This window comes from Berghia stephanieae, chromosome 3 (genome assembly GCF_034508935.2).
Source record: "Berghia stephanieae isolate SIO BIC M18660-M18661 chromosome 3, UCSD_Bste_1.3, whole genome shotgun sequence".
Taxonomy (NCBI): domain Eukaryota; kingdom Metazoa; phylum Mollusca; class Gastropoda; order Nudibranchia; family Aeolidiidae; genus Berghia; species Berghia stephanieae.
The window spans coordinates 63,945,353-63,965,352 of NC_088362.1; the positions used below are offsets into that span (position 1 = coordinate 63,945,353).

At 35.4% G+C, this 20,000-nt stretch overlaps 2 protein-coding genes across 2 annotated transcripts in view; both read left to right on the forward strand.

Annotated features, from left to right (window-relative positions):
• LOC144969620 (uncharacterized) overlaps window positions 1–1,154 on the forward strand; it is a 2,196-nt gene extending 1,042 nt beyond the window's left edge. The window contains exon 2 of the mRNA XM_078908760.1: window positions 822–1,154. Coding sequence (XP_078764886.1) covers window positions 822–1,037 — 216 coding nt within the window. The 3' untranslated portion in view covers window positions 1,038–1,154. The remainder of the gene's footprint in view (window positions 1–821) is intronic.
• Window positions 1,155–6,443: 5,289 nt separating this feature from the next.
• Window positions 6,444–16,791, forward strand: LOC144969621 (uncharacterized). The gene is made up of 3 exons (XM_078908761.1): window positions 6,444–6,581; window positions 7,982–8,351; window positions 16,454–16,791. The coding sequence occupies exons 2-3, from the start codon at window positions 8,001–8,003 to the stop codon at window positions 16,595–16,597; spliced, it is 495 nt and encodes a 164-aa protein (XP_078764887.1). The 5' UTR covers window positions 6,444–6,581; window positions 7,982–8,000; the 3' UTR covers window positions 16,598–16,791.
• The last annotated feature ends 3,209 nt before the right edge of the window (window positions 16,792–20,000 follow it).

Genomic DNA, 20,000 nt, shown 5'->3' on the forward strand with positions numbered 1-20,000 from the left:
TTCAATTTCACACGGTTTTATTTAACAAAATCGAGGAGAGAATATAAGAGAGAATACAATGTAATATTTTATTGTCCCTTAATGTACACATTCGTCCAAGTCTACGGATTTTCATTTTGTAAAAAAATGAAATTTCTAAAAATAGAGTTTTGGAAACCTCGTCTTTTGTCTTTTTATCGACGTATCCATATGTGCAGGTCTGACATCCGAACGCAATTATGGGCCTAGTTTAACATTGTTGTAATGGACAATATTTTGCGTCAGTTTTTGAGATTTCCCTGACAACAATGAGCCCATAAGGAATTAGGTTGTCAGACATGAAAATAAGTATATGTGGCTTTTTATCCAATTGCAAAATGTCAGCGTATGAATATTTTTTCTGTTTATGTTATTTCACATATATAATACTAATATACGATTCTTTCACTCTTGCCTTTTGGAATTCCGGACGTGTTCCCAACCGCTGCACGATCTTCCAAGTGCGCGTTGGGAACAAAGTTCGAATTCCAAAGCGCAAGAGTGTAAGAAATATTTTATTCTACCCCCACTAGATTCCGATTTTGTCATCTCTGAATAAAAGACATCTTTAAAAACATTTAAATGATACTTCTTTTTAAAGAATCTGATTCTAAGTGAAATTTAACGATTTATAATCTGACGTCACAACTTATGGAGAGTGATGGGATAATAACTTATTTGTACTCCAACTTATGAGAGTTCAAACGAGTGTGAACTGACTTAAGCACATGACTATATTGTTTCAATCAGTTGTTTAATAATTTATTTAACTCATTTATTCCTTGTTTTGTGTCGTCACACAGGGTGTTAGGACATGGGCATACATCACGGATCCCAAAACAAGAATAGAAATGACATTGGACGAGAACTATCACCCTTTGATGACAAGAGAAATTTTGCAGGACAACCCAGATATCACAGAAGTATACACTACGATCTGGAGAAAACTTAAGATTGGTGCCATTGATGAAAACGTATTTAACCGTGACGTCAGCAACTGTAAAGAGTACAAGGAATAAAACGAATAGAAACATGACGAGTATAATCCGTTTTAAGCAGCCATTAATCAAACAGATTTTGAAAATTATATACACGGTGAAAATAACGAGAGCAATAAAATTTGACATCTGAGTGGTTGACAGATTACATACGTTTTGTTTTATTTTGGTTTTTTTCTCTTCCAATTGAGGTTCAATTAATTCACGTTAAATTTCATGATTTTAAAATCAACAGTATATTTTCACAACATTTGAATATCTAGACTATTTCCTCACATTCCTCATCGTCATCACCCATTGTGAATTGTGGCTTGCCGATCAGCTATCTCCACGTATCACGATCCTATGTCCATCCACCATTATCCATCGTGGCCTGTACTCTTGAGCACGTTGCCGGTCAGATGTCTCCATGAATCACGATCCTCTGTCCATCTATCATTATCCATCGTGGCTTGTACTCTTGAGCACGTTGCCGGTCAGCTGTCTCCACGTATCACGATCCTCTGTCCATCCATCATTATCCATCGTGGCTTGTACTCTTGAGCACGTTGCCGGTCAGCTGTCTTCACGTATCACGATCCTCTGTCCATCCATCATTATCCATCGTGGCTTGTACTCTTGAGCACGTTGCCGGTCAGATGTCTCCATGAATCACGATCCTCTGTGGTGCGCATGGAATCTGTGTAGCTTTTTAAACCACTCTGGCCATTCTTAGGTTATTTAAATATGTCATTCTCTGCCTTCCTCTAGCTCTCTTTTCTTCGATCATCCCAGATGTTACCAACTTTTCTATCCCATCCCTTCTCAAAAAATGTCCCAGAAACCGTAACTGCCTCTTTCTGATGGTATCCATAAAAATTATTCCTTTTTCTCATCTGCGCCAACACTTTCTCATTCGTATACTTGTCTGTCCATGATAACCTCAATATTCTTTTATACATCCACATCTCAAATGTCTCTAACCTCCTAGTACATTCTTTGTCAAGCGTCCACGTTTCACAACCGTATAAAAGGGTACTTATAACATATGTTTCCACTACTTTCATTCTGGTCTTCAACTTTAGGTTGTTGTGTCGCTTTTTATGAAACCCATTTTTTTCTAACGCTATTCTTTGTTTTATATCCTCTATGTCACGTGCGTCATGGGTAATGAAAGTGCCTAAATATTTACATTTCTTTACTTGTTTGATTGACTCGCCTTTGCTTGACAAGGGGAAGGTCGTGTTGTTGTCATTCTTTGAGACCATCATGGTTTCGGTTTTCTTAACATTTAGTTTCAGGCCCATGTCTTCGCATTTGCACAACAGTATATCAAAAAATGTCTGCACGTTTTCCGGATAGTAGGCCATCAGAGTACCATCGTCTGCGTACCTTATGTTATTCATATTCTGCCCACCCCCAACGACGACGCCTTTCATATTTTCAATTCAATTTCTTTGAATATCATTTCACTATATATGTTTAAAAGGTCCGGTGATAAGACATAACCTGGTTGTACTCCCTTCTCGATTTCAAAGAAGTCCGATGTTTAGTTATCAAGTATGACACACGCTATTTGATTCCAGTATAAGTTTTTCACAATTCGATGGTCTTTAGTATCTACGCCGATCTTTTCTAAGATTTTGAAGAATGTTTCGTGTTTTACTGAATCAAAAGCTTTGGAATAATCAATGAAGCATATATAAAATAAGTTTGTTTTTCGATTGACCGTTGCATTATTATTTTCAATGTAAAAATTTCATTTACCGTTCCCTTTTCTTTAACAAAACCAAACTGCTAGTCACTTATCTCTGGAGAGATCTTGCTCCTCATTCTTTTCAAAAGTATTCTTAACATAATTTTTATGGCCTGGTTTATTATGCTGATTGTTCTGTGTTTGTCACAGTCAACAGTTCCTTGTTTGTTGGGGGATGGCAATGAATACCGATTGTCTTAAAACATTAGGCAGTTCACCCTTTTCATATATGACTTTAAAGGCTTTTTATCAGAATGTCTATTTCCAGATCGGCGAGGGAGTCAATCAATTCTATTGAGAAACTATCTTGGCCTCCCACTTTCCCTCTTTTCACCTCTTTTTTCAAGCAACTTCTCGCATAATCTGGGGACCCGTGTTCACAGTAGAGGTTTTTTATCCAAGCACGCCCCAAAAATGGAAGAGGGGAAAGACTTGTCGACTGGTGCAGATCGGAAAACCTTACCATTGTCAATACATGGTTTAAAAACCACGATAGAAAGAAGTGGGCATGGATAACCCAGGTGGCCTTTTTTTAAAAAATCAGACTTTATTCTGGTCCAACATCGATTCAGTAATATCGTACGCAAGCAAAAACTATTCCAAGGGCAGATCGTAACAGTGACCACCGACCCCGTCAAGGCCACGCTAAAAATCTTAAACTAAAACTTAAACAAATAAAGAAAAAGAAAGTGGAACCAAAACAGCAATAAGATCTATTAAGAACAAACGAACACAACTATGTACAACCCGGGATGACCGAGGCCATTCGGGCACCGGGTTGGATCTCCATTAGTCACATATCAAGGCGAGCCATTCAAGGCGCCCGCTATAGGCCCGAAATCCGGGATGGTCTCGTGACGGTCAACCGGAATTTCTCCTTTGCCCCCGATATGCCTCAAGCTCCCCCACCAACGACAAACTAGGAGATCCACGAAGCAGTACATCCGGCGGACCCGATTCACGTAATAGAAACCGGGATAAACTCCGATTACACGGGCTTAATGGCTATGAAGGACTTTACTATACTGAGCGTCAATATAAACTGGTCATAGCTTTTATATAGCGCAATATCCACTAAAGGTGCTCAAAGCGCTTTACAAGAGGTCCCTGGAAGGGGCCTATATCAAGGACTCAACTATGCGTCGAACAACGCTCGAACCCAGGATGTCCCGATCCCAAAGCGAGTGGCATACCAAAAGACCATAATATAGCCGCACAACATAGTCATAAGAACGTATAATATCAAAAAATTGCCACTATTGAGTGAAAGCGGCGTGCCTTATTTGTAGGTCTGATAACCCAAATTCCTTATGGGCTTATTGTTGTCATGGAAGTCTCAAAATTGACGCAAAATATTGTCCATTACAACAATATCAAACTAGGCCCATAAGTGGGTTTGGATGTCAGACCTGCATAGATGTACACATCGGGTGAAAGCCAAAAATATTCTCCACGGATTGTCTGAAATTTTGCAGGATTAACAAACCTATTTCTTCCTTTATTAAAGCGACAAGAGAGAAAAAAAAATGAACAGTTCAAAATGAAAGAATAATTATCATTGCTTGATTCATAAAGACATCGGATGTTCATTTCGTATCCTCCATGAAGAAGGAGGAGGAGGAGGAGGAGAAGAAGAAGAAGAAGAAGAAGAAGAAGAAGAAGAAGAAGAAGAAGAAGAAGAAGAAGAAGAAGAAGAAGAAGAAGAAGAAGAAGAAGAAGAAGAACGAGAAGAAGAAGGGTGAGAAGAAGAAGAAGAAGAAGAAGAAGAAGAAGAAGAAGAAGAAGAAGAAGAAGAAGAAGAAGAAGAAGAAGAAGAAGAAGAAGAAGAAGAAGAAGAACAAGAAGAGGAAGGAGGAGGAGAAGAAGAACAAAACGAAGGAGGAGGAGAAGAAGAACAAAGAGGAAGAAGGAGAAGAAGAAGAACAAAAAGAAGAAGGAGAAGAAGAATAAGAAAAAGAAGAAGAAGAAGAAAAATAAAAATAAATTTAATTTAATTTAAATTAAATTGAGCTTTAATATAGAGCAATATCCACTAAAGGTGCTCAAAGCGCTTTACAAGGGGTCCCTGGTCAACAGCAACATTTAACATGTAAGACAACGCTGTTAACGACCAGGTACTCATTTTACACCTGAGTACGGTGAGAGAATGTGAGTAAAGAGCCTTTTCCAAGGACTCAACTATACGCCGAGCGCGAGGCTCGAACCCAGGACCTTCCGATCCGAAAGCGAGTGTCATACCACTAGACCACATAGCCGCACTCTCTGCCTGTCTCTGGATAAAACGGTATTAAAAGTTTTGGCCAGAAAACTAAGATGAAGAAGAAGAAGAAGAAGAAAAATAATAATAATAATAATGACGATAATGATAATGATGATGATAATAATAATAATAATAATAATAATAATAATAATAATAATAATAATAATAATAATAATAATAATAATAATAATAATAATAATAATAATAATAATAATAATAACAAATTAAATATCATTAAAAATTAGTATCATAATATCAAACAATATTGAAAAGATGAGAATACGGAATTATTTTTAAAATGTAAATTGGGGTAAATATGTTCTTTGAGGTGACACAACAAAAATAATGTAATTCAACATGTGGTATATGATAAAGATTGCTGATCCATTCTTTTAAAACTTTAATCTATTTTTTTTATAATAAAATAATAAATGAATAAATAAATTGGTTCGTTATACATACTATCTAAATATAACAGAAAGAGATGACTCTATAATTTTCGTTTTTAAAACTGCTTCAGAATCAGTAAAGCTAGAACTCAGATTTAATGGCAGAGAATTCCACACTTTTGGAGTTACGCAATATAATGTTCTGTCTTTTGACTTTGTGTTCCTCTTTATTGTGGTGCGCAAAAGATGCTGATCACACGACCTTAAATTACGAGATGGGATATAATCATTTATAAAATCCTTCAGATAAAAAGGTGAGCAATCGTTTTTAGTTAACTCATTCAACCCTAACACCGACTATATCCGTAGTTTACCTGGGTTACTTTTACCCCATGTCTATTTATTACATTTTTCTGAGACAAATTATAGGCGTAGTATCAAAGCTAATGTTTTTAGTTTTTGCATGCTCATGATAGTTGAATAAAACTATCTCTATGTATATGCTCATTTTAATACATTTTTTCCATTTTTGAAAAACAGCAATAATCTCTAGGATTGAGTGAGTTAAAACAAAGCATTGCAATTTTATAATCAATTCTAGCTTTAGCAGCCAACCAGTGGAATTCATCCTGCACTTTTCTGGCTACATAATCAATGGAAGTGTGTATGGAGGGCTAATGAAGAATAGGTTACATATTGAATCATAAGGTGGTATGATATTTTAGTTGCAGTATTTATAAACAGATTCTAAGGATTACGGGACGTAAAAGATCGAGGATGGAATGTCTTTATTGACAACCAGAATATATTTAGACCAGAAAATAAGATGCCATCACTCTGGAACCAGATAATTTACACAAGGTGTGTATTCAGTTCCCATTACTTTACTGTTCACTACTTAGTCTTGAGAAATGAATTTAGAAAAAAGCAATTTAATTGAATAACGACACTGATAAGCTTGTCTTTAAATAACGGACTTAAAACGCCAAACATAATGGACACGTAATCGTGTCAGAGTGTTTGTATGGTGTGTGGCGTGATGTGTGAAAGTATGTGTATGTGTGTATGCGTTTGATGTGTGTGTGTGTATGTGTGTGGGTGGGTGGGTGTGGGTGGGTGTGAGTGTTTGACAGTTATGAATCGAGGGCAGTCCTTTTCTCTCACAGCCTTGACAGTACCAAGTAAGTTTTTTATTACAAGTTTGTAATGTTATATTCATAATATCAGATATATAAATAAATAAATAAATAAATAAATAAATAAATAACATACTTTCTTCATCCATAAAGATATTGGTTTTACAAACGTGAATAATAAAAAATGAATGAATAAATAAACGTTATAACATTATTTTATAGAGTAATAATATAGTAAATGACATGAACATGATAACAATGGTAAAACTAAAGGTAAAATTTTTGTGTGGTAGGATCAGATGAGATGAACATGAAAGCAATGGTAAAACCAAAGGTAAAAATGTTGTGTGTTAGGATCAGATGACATGAACATAAAAGCAATGGTAAAAGTAAAGGTAAAATTGTTGTATGGTAGGCCTAGATAACATGATTTAACTCAACATTTAATTTCAATGGCGTTTATCTATGATTTTGCTTTTCTTCTTCTCCTTCTTCTTCTTCTTTTTCTTCTTCTTCTTCTTCTTCTTCTTCTTCTTCTTCTTCTTCTTCTTCTTCTTCTTCTTCTTCTTCTTCTTCTTCTTCTTCTTCTTTTCTTTCTTCTTCTTCTTCTTCTTCTTCTTCTTCTTCTTCTTCTTCTTCTTCTTATTATTATTATTATTATTATTATTATTATTATTATTATTATTATATTATTATTTTATTATCATTATTATTATTGTTATTATTATTATTATTATTATTATTATTATTATTATTATTATTATTATTATTATTATTATTATTATTATTATTATTATTATTATTATTATCATTATTATTATTATTATTATTATTATTATCATTATTATTATTATAATAATAATTATTATTATTCTCATTATTATTATTATTATTATTATTATTATTATATTATTATTATTATTATTATTATTACTATTATTATTATTATTATCAATATTATTATCATCAATATTATTATTATATATTATTATTATTATTATTATTATTATTATTATTATTATTATTATTATTATTATTATTATTATTATTATTATTACTATTATTATTATTATCAATATTATTATCATCAATATTATTATTATTATTATTATTATTATTATTATTATTATTATTATTATTATTATTATTATTATTAGTATCATTATTATTATTATTATTATTATTTTATTATTATTATTATTATTATTATATTATTATTATTATTATTATTATTATTATTATTATTATTATTATCATTATTATTATTATTATTATTATTATTATTATTATTATTATTATTATTATCATCATAACAATCATCATCGTCATCATCATCACTATTGTTATTGCTTTTCGTTTTCATCAAGTTCATGTGGACACCAAATCAAATTGACGAGTTTGGCCAGGGTTTTCTTTTATTTCCATTTCATTTGTAATTCTTACAGCTTCATCCCCAAGAAGAAAATGCAGCAATTTGTTACCGTCGTCGTCATCGTGGTTACAACCATCATCGGATGTTTGACCTTAGCCCAACCCACCCAAAAGATCTGCATGCCCGAGTATTTCACCGTTACTGGCGTGATCCAAGAGACAAATGTTGTATTTAATGTAACAGCTGATCTAGAGAATCAACTGATTTACGTCACGGCCCCGTTTTGGGACTTACTTATCATTAAGAATGAGTTGAAAATGTACACGTTCGTGAATGCCTCATACTGCGACTGGACGCCTCTCAGAGGCTATGCATTCTATGAAAGATGCATCCCTGAAACAGCTACAGAATTAGTTAATCCACGTAAATTCAGCAACCAGGAGGTAGGAAAATTGTATATTAAGCAACTACAAAAAGGCACTTATCAAAAATAAAACAAAAACAAAAACAAAACAAACAATAAATAAATAAATAAATAAATAAAAAGACAAACAAAAAATGAACAAACAAAAAAATACGCCACAAAAAGATACAACAAATTGAATAAAATAAAATAGAAGAAAAAAAAAAAACACACACACACACACACATACACAAACAAACGAACAAACAACAAGTGCGCTATGGCATATTCAGTATCTTCCATTTTTATTTGAATACAGGTGCAATACTGTCAAATAACTGATCTGAATATCAGCTAGAATGAGAAACTCATACAAAACCATCAAAAGTGATGCACATTTGTTTAAAACGATTCATTGTCATCTGAAAATATCAATACTTATGATGATTGTCTTTAGGAATGTGATTTTATTTAATGTAAATGTTTCCACTCGAAGCTCGTAGAAATAAATAACAATGTGAAATTGAATGTAAGCTTCATTTTAATATACGACAACAGATAACATGATATAATGTGGTAGTTGCGTTGTTAACAACGCCACTATCTCATTCGTCTGTAGTCCTTCATTCATTCTGTTTTGTTGATAAAAGTGGAAAGCCGAAACGTCCATTTGATATGTTTTCGTATATTTAATTGAAGCTTACATTCAATTTCACACGGTTTTATTAAACAAAATCGAGGAGAGAATTTAAGAGAGAATACAATGTAATATTTTATTGTCCCTTAATGTACACATTGTATTGTAAACACGCCTAACAGGCAAGACGTGTCGTTGTGTGCTCTGGTGTATTTTAATTGTTTTGTGATTTCTACATATTGATACCTGGACATTTTTACTTCGTTGGACTCGTTAAAACATACTGTTTCTTATTGTATAGTTTTTATCAATTCTTAAGAAAGGACTACTGTATAATTCTGTATTTTATCATGGAAACTGTAAGTTTTAAAAGATTTTTACACAGTCACTTAATGGCCGCCGCACTCTTACGAACATTGTTCACCTTATTTTTAGCCGTGATTTACCACCATCATTATTTTAATAATTGTGAACACTTTTATTCAACATCTGATTTTTACAACAGGCCTCGAGGCGGTAAACGTAAACAACGTCACATTCCAGCTGCGATTTTTAGCTCAAGTAATCCGATTTTTTACAATAATATTAATAAGTACAGGCCTCGGGGAGGCAAACGGAAACAACATAACATCTCAATGGTAACAACTCGTCGTCCACCCCGCCCCCACACAAACCCCCGTCCACCACCAACACTTGTAACTGTACCAACCACAAACAGTTTCACAAACGACAACAATAACATTGTTATTGGTCTTCTGAATGCACAGTCCTGCCGTAACAAAACCGAAGAATTAAACGATTTATTAACGGAGAAGAACTTCGATATTCTATTTATAGTAGAGACATGGCTCTCACAGTCTGGAGACGACCCAGTTGAAAAGCTATGACACCCCCTGGGTACCAATTTAGATCGTATCCAAGGAAAGATCAGCGAGGGGGTGGCATTGGCGTATTTTATAAAACAAAATTATGTAAACATGTGGAAATCATCGAAATGCGCTGCAAAACAATGGAGGCCATTGATCTTAGATTATCCCTCCAGAATACAAGATACAACTTCAACTGCATCTACCGACCGCCAGCAAACAAGAAAAACAAAATAAAATTACCTGATGTTAGGAAGGAAATCAACGAGATGCTAACTTTGCAACACACGCGTCCTGGCCATTCAATTATACTCGGCGACTTTAATTTTCACTTCGACAACGTCACAGACACCGCCAAATTGCACGAGTCATTATCAGAGAACAACATGTGCCAGATCGTAACAACGCCAACCCACTCTGCTGGTCTATTTTAGATTGGGTAATTGTAGAAAATTCAGAGTTCCAAAAAACCAACGCCACCGTCGATTATCTCCCCTTTTCGGACCACTCCCTCATTTCTTTCAATCTTGACGTTTCAAAACCATGCCAAGAAACCACCACCACATCAACCAGAAACATTAAAGGCATTAATTTGGACAATTTCAGAGGCGATTTAGAAACAAAACTTACTAAAAATTCAATTATTTCTCCAGACCAGTGAAATAGTTGTCTCATTGAAACGCTTGACAAACATGCGCCATTCCAAACAAGGACTGTCACCAACCGCAAGTATGCTCCGTGGTATACGTCGGACGTTAAAGAAGCTAAAACCAAGTGTCGGAGAGCAGAAAGACTGCTGAAAACATCAGGCCTCATGATTCATCGTGAAATATTCAAGAGCGCATTTCGTGCCTGGAAGACAACATAAAAAAGGCAAAGACCACGTATTTTCTTTCAAAATTTGAAACTTCTAAATCTTGTAAACAATTTTTTAACATCTGCAATGATCTACTTGGACGTGAAAGATGCACTTCATTACCATCTACAACCAATCAAAGAGACTTGCCAGACACATTTGTCAACTTTTTAAAAGACAAAATCCATAACATTCGTTCAGAACTAGATCGGCATGAACCATTTATAGATACAAATACATTCTGTGGTACCCCTTTTAGACAAGTTCCAACCAGTTTCACCTAGTTTCATAAACGAGTTGATAAAAAAGCCCCATTAAATCCTGCGACCTTGATCCCCTACCAGCACAGCTTTTGGCCAGCTCCATCGATACATTATTACCATCCATTACATCAATCATAAATACATCCATACTGACTGGCGAAGTTCCATCGTGCTTTAAAAGTGCCCTCGTCAAACCACTTCTGAAGAAACCATCACTGGACCACAATATATTAAACAATTATCGTCCTGTATCAAATTTACCTTTTTTGTCAAAACTTTTGGAGAAGGTAGTTCTTACACAATTAACATCTCATCTTAAGAACAACAGTTTGGAACAACCCTTTCAGTCAGCCTACAAACATCAACACAGTACTGAAACGGCGCTTCTTAAAATCTTTAATGACTTGTTATGTAATGCTGATGCTAACATATCAATGTATTATGCCTTTTAGATCTTTCAGCTGCCTTTGACACCATTGACCATGACATTTTGTTAAGAAGACTAGAAAATACGTTCGGCATAAAAGGAATTGCCCTTAAATGGTTTACATCATATTTACAGGATCGATGGCAGACTGTCGTGGTGAATGGTGTTCAGTCAGAACAAGTATTACTAAATTTTGGAGTGCCACAAGGCTCTGTTCTTGGCCCTGTCCTTTTTACTGTAATATGCAGCCCCTTTTAGTGTGATATCCAGATTCAATCTGAGTTTCATTTTATGCAGATGATACGCAAATATATGATTCAGCACCCCTTAGTAATTTACAGTTCTTAATACAACGAATTACGAGCTGTTTTAATGAGATTAAATCTTGGATGTACCACAATAAGTTAAAATTAAATGATAGTAAAACTGAGATTTTAATGTGTGGAAGACCGAGTATCCTTAAACAGGCAAATAAATCACTAATTACTCTCGGAAATGCACAATAGAATTTTCAAATAAAGCAAAAAACCTTGGCGTCATCATTGATAAAAGATCTTTCCATGACAAGCCACGTGAATAACACCATACAATCTATGTACATAGAAATGAAAAAATAAGCAAAATTCGTAATTTAATACCGAAGCATATAACAGAACTTTTAATTAATTCCTTGGTTTTATCTAAATTGGACTATTGTAACTCCCTTTGGGCGAATTTAACTAAAGACAAAATTAGCAAACTTCAGGTTGCTCAAAATAACGCAGCCAGGCTCATTGTACGCAATAACAAAAAATACCCGTCAGCAACTCTTCTTCTCCGTGAGTTACATTGGCTTCCTGTTAAAAAAAGAGTTGCCTATAAATTTGTACTGTTGTCTACAAATCCCTGAGCACGAACAGTCCTCCTATATAAAGACCTTCTAAACATATATGTCCCCAATAGAAACTTGAGGTCAAGCAATGACCAATCAATCCTGTCAAACCTAAGCCATTGCGTAAAATAGGTGAACAGCCTTTTCAATTTTCGGCCCCCCATTTTTGGAACTCTCCTCCCGTCACACGTGAGATGCTCGGATTCGTTGACAACGTTCAAAATCTCGCTTAAAGTTTTATCTTTTTACGTCATAATGTTGCAATATTATTTTCATATTTTGTTGTTGTTAAATTGAATTCGTATCACGTTTCCTTCACACTTGTCTCACTGTAATATGTTTTGTTTTATATCACTGTAAAGCGCTTAGAGCCTGTGACAACGGGGTAAAGCTCTATATAAATGCCATTTATTATTATTATTACATTCCTCCAAGTCTACGGATTATAGAGCAGTAAAGTTAGGTGCCCCAAACGTAAACAAAGGTCGAGAAGCACGTGGCAAACCACATGTTCCTGTCTTGACAGCTCACGTTCCAATGTAAATAATAGAAAAAAATAACCTTTAAAATTTGGCTGTTAGGTGGCAAAAGAAACACATATTCATAAATACTCGATCATGCATCAAATAATGTCTAGATATGGATATTTTATGGAACAAAAGGTAAAATTTTCTAAAATTTATCAAAAGTTACAGTCTATCTATTTTTAGACCAGGCAAATTATTGCGCTGGTGTGAACAAAACGAGAATTATTCGGAGCCTGATTTTCATAATAATTTAGCCTTATTTATTATTTCTGCAACTGTTAGATTTTATGTAAACATATTTTCAATACTGAAAGTGTATTGCCTACAACTCAAACTACAAAATTGGGAGACCTATATTGTGCGTAAATTGTTCCGGTCCCTAACGGAAATCACTAGCAACTTGTTATTGTTTACGTATGGGGCACCTAACTTTACTGCTCTATATGGAATTTCTAAAAATAGAATTTTGGAAACCTCGTCTTTTGTCTTTTTATCGACGTATCCATATGTGCAGGTCTGACATCCGAACGCAATTATGGGCCTAATTTAACATTGTTGTAATGAACAATATTTGGGTCAGTTTTTGAGATTTCCATGACAACAATGAGCCCATAAGGAATTGGGTTGTCAGACCTGACAATACGTATATGTGGCTTTTTATCCAATTTCAAAAATGTCAGCGTATGAATATTTTTTCTGTTTGTGTTATATCAAATATACAATACTATAGAGCAGTAAAATTAGGTGCCCCAAACGTAAACAATAACAAGTTGCTAGTGATTTTCGTTAGGGACCGGAATAACTTACGCACAATATAGGTCTCCCAATTTTGTAGTTTGAGTTGTAGGCAATACACTTTCAGTATTGAAAATATGTTTACATAAAATCTAACAGCTGCAGAAAATAATAATATAAGGCTAAATTATTCTGAAAATCAGCTCCGAATAATTCTCGTTTTGTTCACACAAGCGCATTGATTTTGGAAAATTACCATGACCGTGGTCTAAAAATAAACCGACAGTAATTTGTGGTAAATTTTACTATTTGTTTAATAAAAAATTCAATTTTAGATATTATTTGACTCGTGATCGAGTATTTATGAATATGTGTTTCTTTTGCCACCTAACAGCCAAATTTTAAAGGTTATTTTTTTCTATAATTTACATTGGAACGTGAGCTGTCAAGACAGGAACATGTGGTCTGCCACGTGCTTCTAGACCTTGTTTACGTTTGGGGCACCTAACTTTACTGCTCTATAGAAGATTTACATTATCAAAATTATGAATTTTCCGCATATCCATTTTGAAGGAATTCGTTAAACTGGAGTGTTCGGTTAATTGAAGCTTAAACGATATACGTGCAGTATTTGAATATGAAGCAACGAATGCCAATTATTAACTATCAGACATCTACATTTTATAACTATCAATACACGTTACTGGTGAATACAAACGAAAATGAACATAACACGCTTCCAATATAATTTTGATTGCAAAAGTTTGAGAAATAGCTTGTGTTTATGCCAAAGAGGATTACATAAATTTTGTAGATGGTCAAAAGTAAAAATTCATCAATTATGAGACAGTGTCTCAACAAATATGTGTTCAACAATAACAACAACAACAACAACAACAACGCCAACAACAACAACAACAACAACAACAACAACTACAACAACAACAACTACAACAACCATAACAACAACAACAACAACAACAACAACCAAGAAATTTCGGACACACCCATCAGCACAGTCTGATGACGAGGATGATGAAAAGGAGAAATCAAACGACAACAGAAAGATTCCGAGCATCACTCTATCAAATGAAATGTAATTTGTCTCTAGTTGCGAAGGTTGAGGCATGCCTTTTCTTCTGTTACTCTTTATCATTTATTGCCCTCTTCGGTGAGAGTAAATTTGATGTTCCTCCTCTCAATCTTCCCTCTACTTAGGCCCAATGACCTCGATTGGATTGCGCTCACAGTGATATGGGGGAAATTGCGCAAACTCGTGTCAGAACTCCCTGATTAGACAGTCTGCTTAGAAAGCTGTTTCAGGTTCATTTCTATTTTTTTTACTAAGGAGTATAGAATATGTAGTACTGTCTGGTTGAAGCCATGAAATCATGTCAGCTTTTATATTTGCCAAAGTTGGAGCTTTTAAGTGGGTGCTTCAATGGAGGGCAGCAAACGATATTTAGTCAGTCTTATAATACATTTTCATTGACCCCAGAATAATATTCCAGATGATGCAGAGAAGAAAAAAATGGCATGACATCCTTTTAAATGTCTATTATCATCACCACCTGCAAGAATAACAATGATTCTCTGTCCAGAACCCATGGTCCTTTTTCTGCTTGAATAATCAGACGTCCAATTTTTTTTTCGGATGTATATTTACGCTCACCCATACATCTTTGGATGATATCCAGATCAAAGTTATCTATGATCCTTTTCCTGTCACGTCGTTCTACACTGGTGATCTCTCTGTCGTATTTCGATAACGATCTTCTTTTGGTTGATTGTGAAATTCCAAAACCATTGCCGTCCTCTTTAATGACTTATCGATAGATACAAGAAGACTTCTTTTCGAAGCTTTACGAGAGTGGAACCGATAGAGATATCGTACCGTATCGTGTTGATAAGAGCCTAATATGTTTTTAAAACCTTTAAAGGCCATTTGAAACGTTCATGCACAGACAAAAATGTGTCAAAGTTATATTAACAGTGTTTGTTAATTTGACAATATTGAGTATGTAATCACTATTTCAAATGATTTAAAGCAAGAGATTTCATATCAGTCTTTGGTAATTGCGACATGATGTAGATAATATGCCATAAATAATAAATTCAAAATTTAATACAAACTACATAAGTGGTATGTTTACAAAACTTAAAGCGAATTGTTATTATTTGGAATGGAAAAAAGTATGACGTGAACACATATTCACTACGTCAGCACAAGATTTTTTTGAAATACGATGAATTCATTCATACTTTGTGGTGCGCAACTTGATTTCATCTTTTGCAGTGTAAAATCTCTAATTTTATGCCAGCTGTTTTAAAGTAGTTTTCTATAGGTCTTAAAGAAGAAAACTTTTTTAATATGGCATCAATACGGTCCAAAATCTAGATTTCGTTAAGACAAATTGAGTCAGAGATTGACACAATTTTTTACAACTTTTGATTGAGGGACAGCTGAGAAAAACCAGAAAAATACGCGCCATTAATAAAAAATCTGACTATAATATACGATTCTTTCACTCTTGCCTTTTGGAATTCCGGACGTGTTCCCAACCGCTGTACGACCTTCCGAGTGCGCGTTGGGAACAAAGTTCTAATTCCAAAGCGCAAGAGTGTAAGAAATATTTTATTCTACCCCCACTCGATTCCGATTTTGTCATCTCTGAATAAAAGACATCTTTAAAAACATTTAAATGATACTTCTTTCTAAAGAATCTGATTCTAAGTGAAATTTAACAATTTATAATCTGACGTCACAAATTATTATTGTAAACATAATATCATTACGCGTTACTATTTCTGGAGAGTGGTGGAATAATAACATACTTGTACTCCAACTTATGAGGGTTCAATCGAGTGTGAACTGACTTAAGAACATGACTCTGTTGTTTCAATCAGTTGTTTAATAATTTATTTAAGTCATTTATTCCTTGTTTTGTGTCGTCACACAGGGTGTTAGGACATGGGCATACAACACGGATCCCAAAACAAGAATAGAAATGACATTGGACGAGAACTATCACCCTTTGATGACAAGAGAAATTTGGCTGGACAGATATCACAGACGTATACAGTACGATCTGGAGAAACCTTAAGATTGGTGCCATTGACGAAAACGTATTTAACCGTGACGTCAGCAACTGTGAAGAGTACATGGAATAAAACGAATAGAAACCCGACGAGTGCAATCCGTATTAAGCAGCCATTAATCAAACAGATTTTGAAAATTATATACAAGGTGAAAATAACAAGAGCAATAAAATTTGACATCTGAGTGGTTGACAGATAACATACGTTTTTTTGTTTTGTTTTTGTTGTTTGTTTGTTTTCTCTTCCAATTGAGGTTCAATTAATTCACGTTAAATTTCCTGAGTTTAAAATCAACAGTATATTTCGACAACATTGAATATCTAGACTATTTCCTCACATTCCTCATCGTCATCATCCATCGTAGCTTGCACTCTTGAGCACGTTGCCGCTCAGCTGTCTCCACGTATCACGATCCTATGTCCATCTATCATTATCCATCGTAGCTTCCACTCTTGAGCACGTTGCCCGTCAACAGTCTCCACGTATCACGATCCTATGTCCATCCATCATTATCCATCGTAGCTTGCACTCTTGAGCACGTTGCCGGTCAACTGTGTCCACGTATCACGATCCTATGTCCATCCATCATTATCCATCGTAGCTTGCACTCTTGAGCACGTTGCCGCTCAGCTCTCTCCACGTATCACGATCCTATGTCCATCCATCATTATCCATCGTGGCTTGTACTCTTGAGCACGTTGCCGGTCAGATGTCTCCATGAATCACGATCCTCTGTCCATCCATCATTATCTATCGTGGCTTGCACTCTTAGGCACGTTGCCGGTCAGATGTCTCCATGAATCACGATCCTCTGTGGTGCGCATGAAATCTGTGTTGCTTTTAAAATCACTTTGGCCATTCTTAGGTTATTTAAATATGTCATTCTCTGTCTTCCTCTAGCTCTCTTCCCTTCGATCATCCCAGATGTTACTAACTTTTCTATTCCATCCCTTCTCCACACATGTCCCAGAAACCGTTACTTCCTCTTTCCGATTGTATCTATAAATATTCTTCATTTTCTCACCGTCGCAACACTTCCTCGCTCGTATACTTGTCTGTCCATGACAACCTCAACATTCTTTAATACATCCACATCTCAAATGTCTCTAACCTCCTCGTACATTCTTTGTCAAGCGTCCACGTTTCACAGCCGAATAATAGGGTACTTATAACATATGTTTCGACTACTTTCATTCTGGTCTTCAACTTTAGGTTGTTGTTTGACACAACAGGTCGCAATTTATGAAACTCATTTTTTACTATTGCTATTCTTTGTTTTATCTCCTGATAGACTCTCTTTTTACGTGACATGTGGAAGGTCGTGTTGTTTTCATTCTTTGAGACCACCATGAATTCGGTATTCTTGATATTTAGTTTCAGGCCCATCTCATCACTTTTACTCATCAGTTTATCTAAAAATTCCTGCACGATTTCTGGAGAGTATACTATCAGAGTACCATCGTCTGCGTATCTTATGTTATTCATATTTTGCCACCCCTCCCCCCCCCCCCCCCCCAACGACGACGCCTTTTATATTTTCAATACCTTTGAATATTATTTCACTGTATATGTTAAAAAGGTTCGGTAATAAGACACCACTTTGTCTTACTCTCTTCTCGATGTTAAAGAACCCCGATGTTTCATTATCAAGTTTGACACACGCTCTTTGATTCCAGTATAAGTTTTTCACAAATCGAAGGTCTTTACTGTCTAATCCGATCTTTTCTAAGATTTTGAAGAATGCTTCGTGTTTTACTGAATCAAAAGCTTTGGAATAATCAATGAATCACAGATAAAGTGATTTTTGTTTTTCGATTGACGGTTGCATTATTGTTTTTAATGTAAAAATTGCATTTACCGTACCCTTTTCTTTAACAAAACCACACTGCTCGTCACTTATCTCTGGGGAGATCTTGCTCCTCAGCTTTTTCTAACGTATTATTAATATAATTTTTGTGGCCTCGCTCATTATTCTGATTGTTCTGCGTTGGTCACAGTCAATAGTTCCTTGTTTGTTTGTTGGGTTTGTTTTGGTTTTTTTTTTTTTGGGGGGGGGGGGGGGTGGGGGGGGGGTTGGGGTGGGGGGTGGGAGGGTTGTAATGAATACCGATTGTCGTATAACATTAGGCAGTTCACCCATTTCATAAATGACGTAAAAAGCTTTTATCAGAATGCCTATTCCCAGATCGTCGAGGGCGTCAATCAATTCGATTGAGAAACTATCTTGGCCTCCCTCTTTCCCCCTTTTCGCCTCTTTGCAAGCAGCTTCTCCTTCTCTCATAATCTGAAGACACAGTAGAGGTTTCTTTATCCAAGAACGCCCCAAAAATGAAAGAGGGGAAAGACTTGTGCAGAACGGAAAACCTTACTATTGTCAATACATGGTTTAAAAACCACGATAGAAAGAAGTGGACATGGATAACCCAGGTGGCCTTTGTAAAAATCTGATAGACTTTATTCTGGTCCAACACCCATTCAGTAATATCGTACGCAAGCAACAACTATTCCAAGCGCAGATTGTAACAGTGACCACCGAAATGTCAAGGCCACGCTAAAAATAAAACTTAAACAAATAAAGAAAAAGAAAGTGGAACCAAAACTGCAATAAGATCTCTTGAGAATAAACGAACACAGCAGTGTGGAGTCCGGGATGGCCGATGTCATTCTCCATTAGTCACATATCAGCGTGCCCGTTATAGGCCCGAAATCCGGAATGGTCTCGTGACGGTCAACCGGAATTACTCCTTTGCCTCCGATATGCCTCAAGCTCCCCCACCAACGACAAGGTAGGAGATCCACGAGGGAGTACATCCGGTGGAAAGTACTTTGCCATTGAATAGCGCAACGGGTACAGAGCAGTTGACCTTTTCACGCAATAGAAACCGGGACAAACTCCTTTTACATGGGTGTAATGGCGATGAAGGACTTTACTATACTGAGCGTCAATATAAACTGGTCATAGCTATTATATAACGCAATATCCAATAAACGTTGATCAAGCGCTTTACAAAGGGTCCCTGATCAACAGCAACACTTAACACGTTGGACGTAATATGACGCCTGTTAGGCGAAATTACATTTTTTTCTGACAGAGACACGCTGTTAATGGTCAAGTGCTCATTTACATCTGATTACTATGAGAGAATGTGAGTAAAAAGCCTCTATCAAGTACTCAACAATGCATCAAACAAGGCTCGAACCCAGGATCTCCTGATCCGAAAGCGAGTGTCATACCACAAGACCATAATATAGTCGCACAACATAGTCATAACAACGTATGATATCAAAAAATGGCTACTTTAGGGTGAAAGCGACGCGCACTTATTTGCAGGTTTGTTAACCCAATTTTCTTATGGGCTCATTGTTGTTATGAAAATCGCAAAATTGACGCAAAATATTGTCCATTAC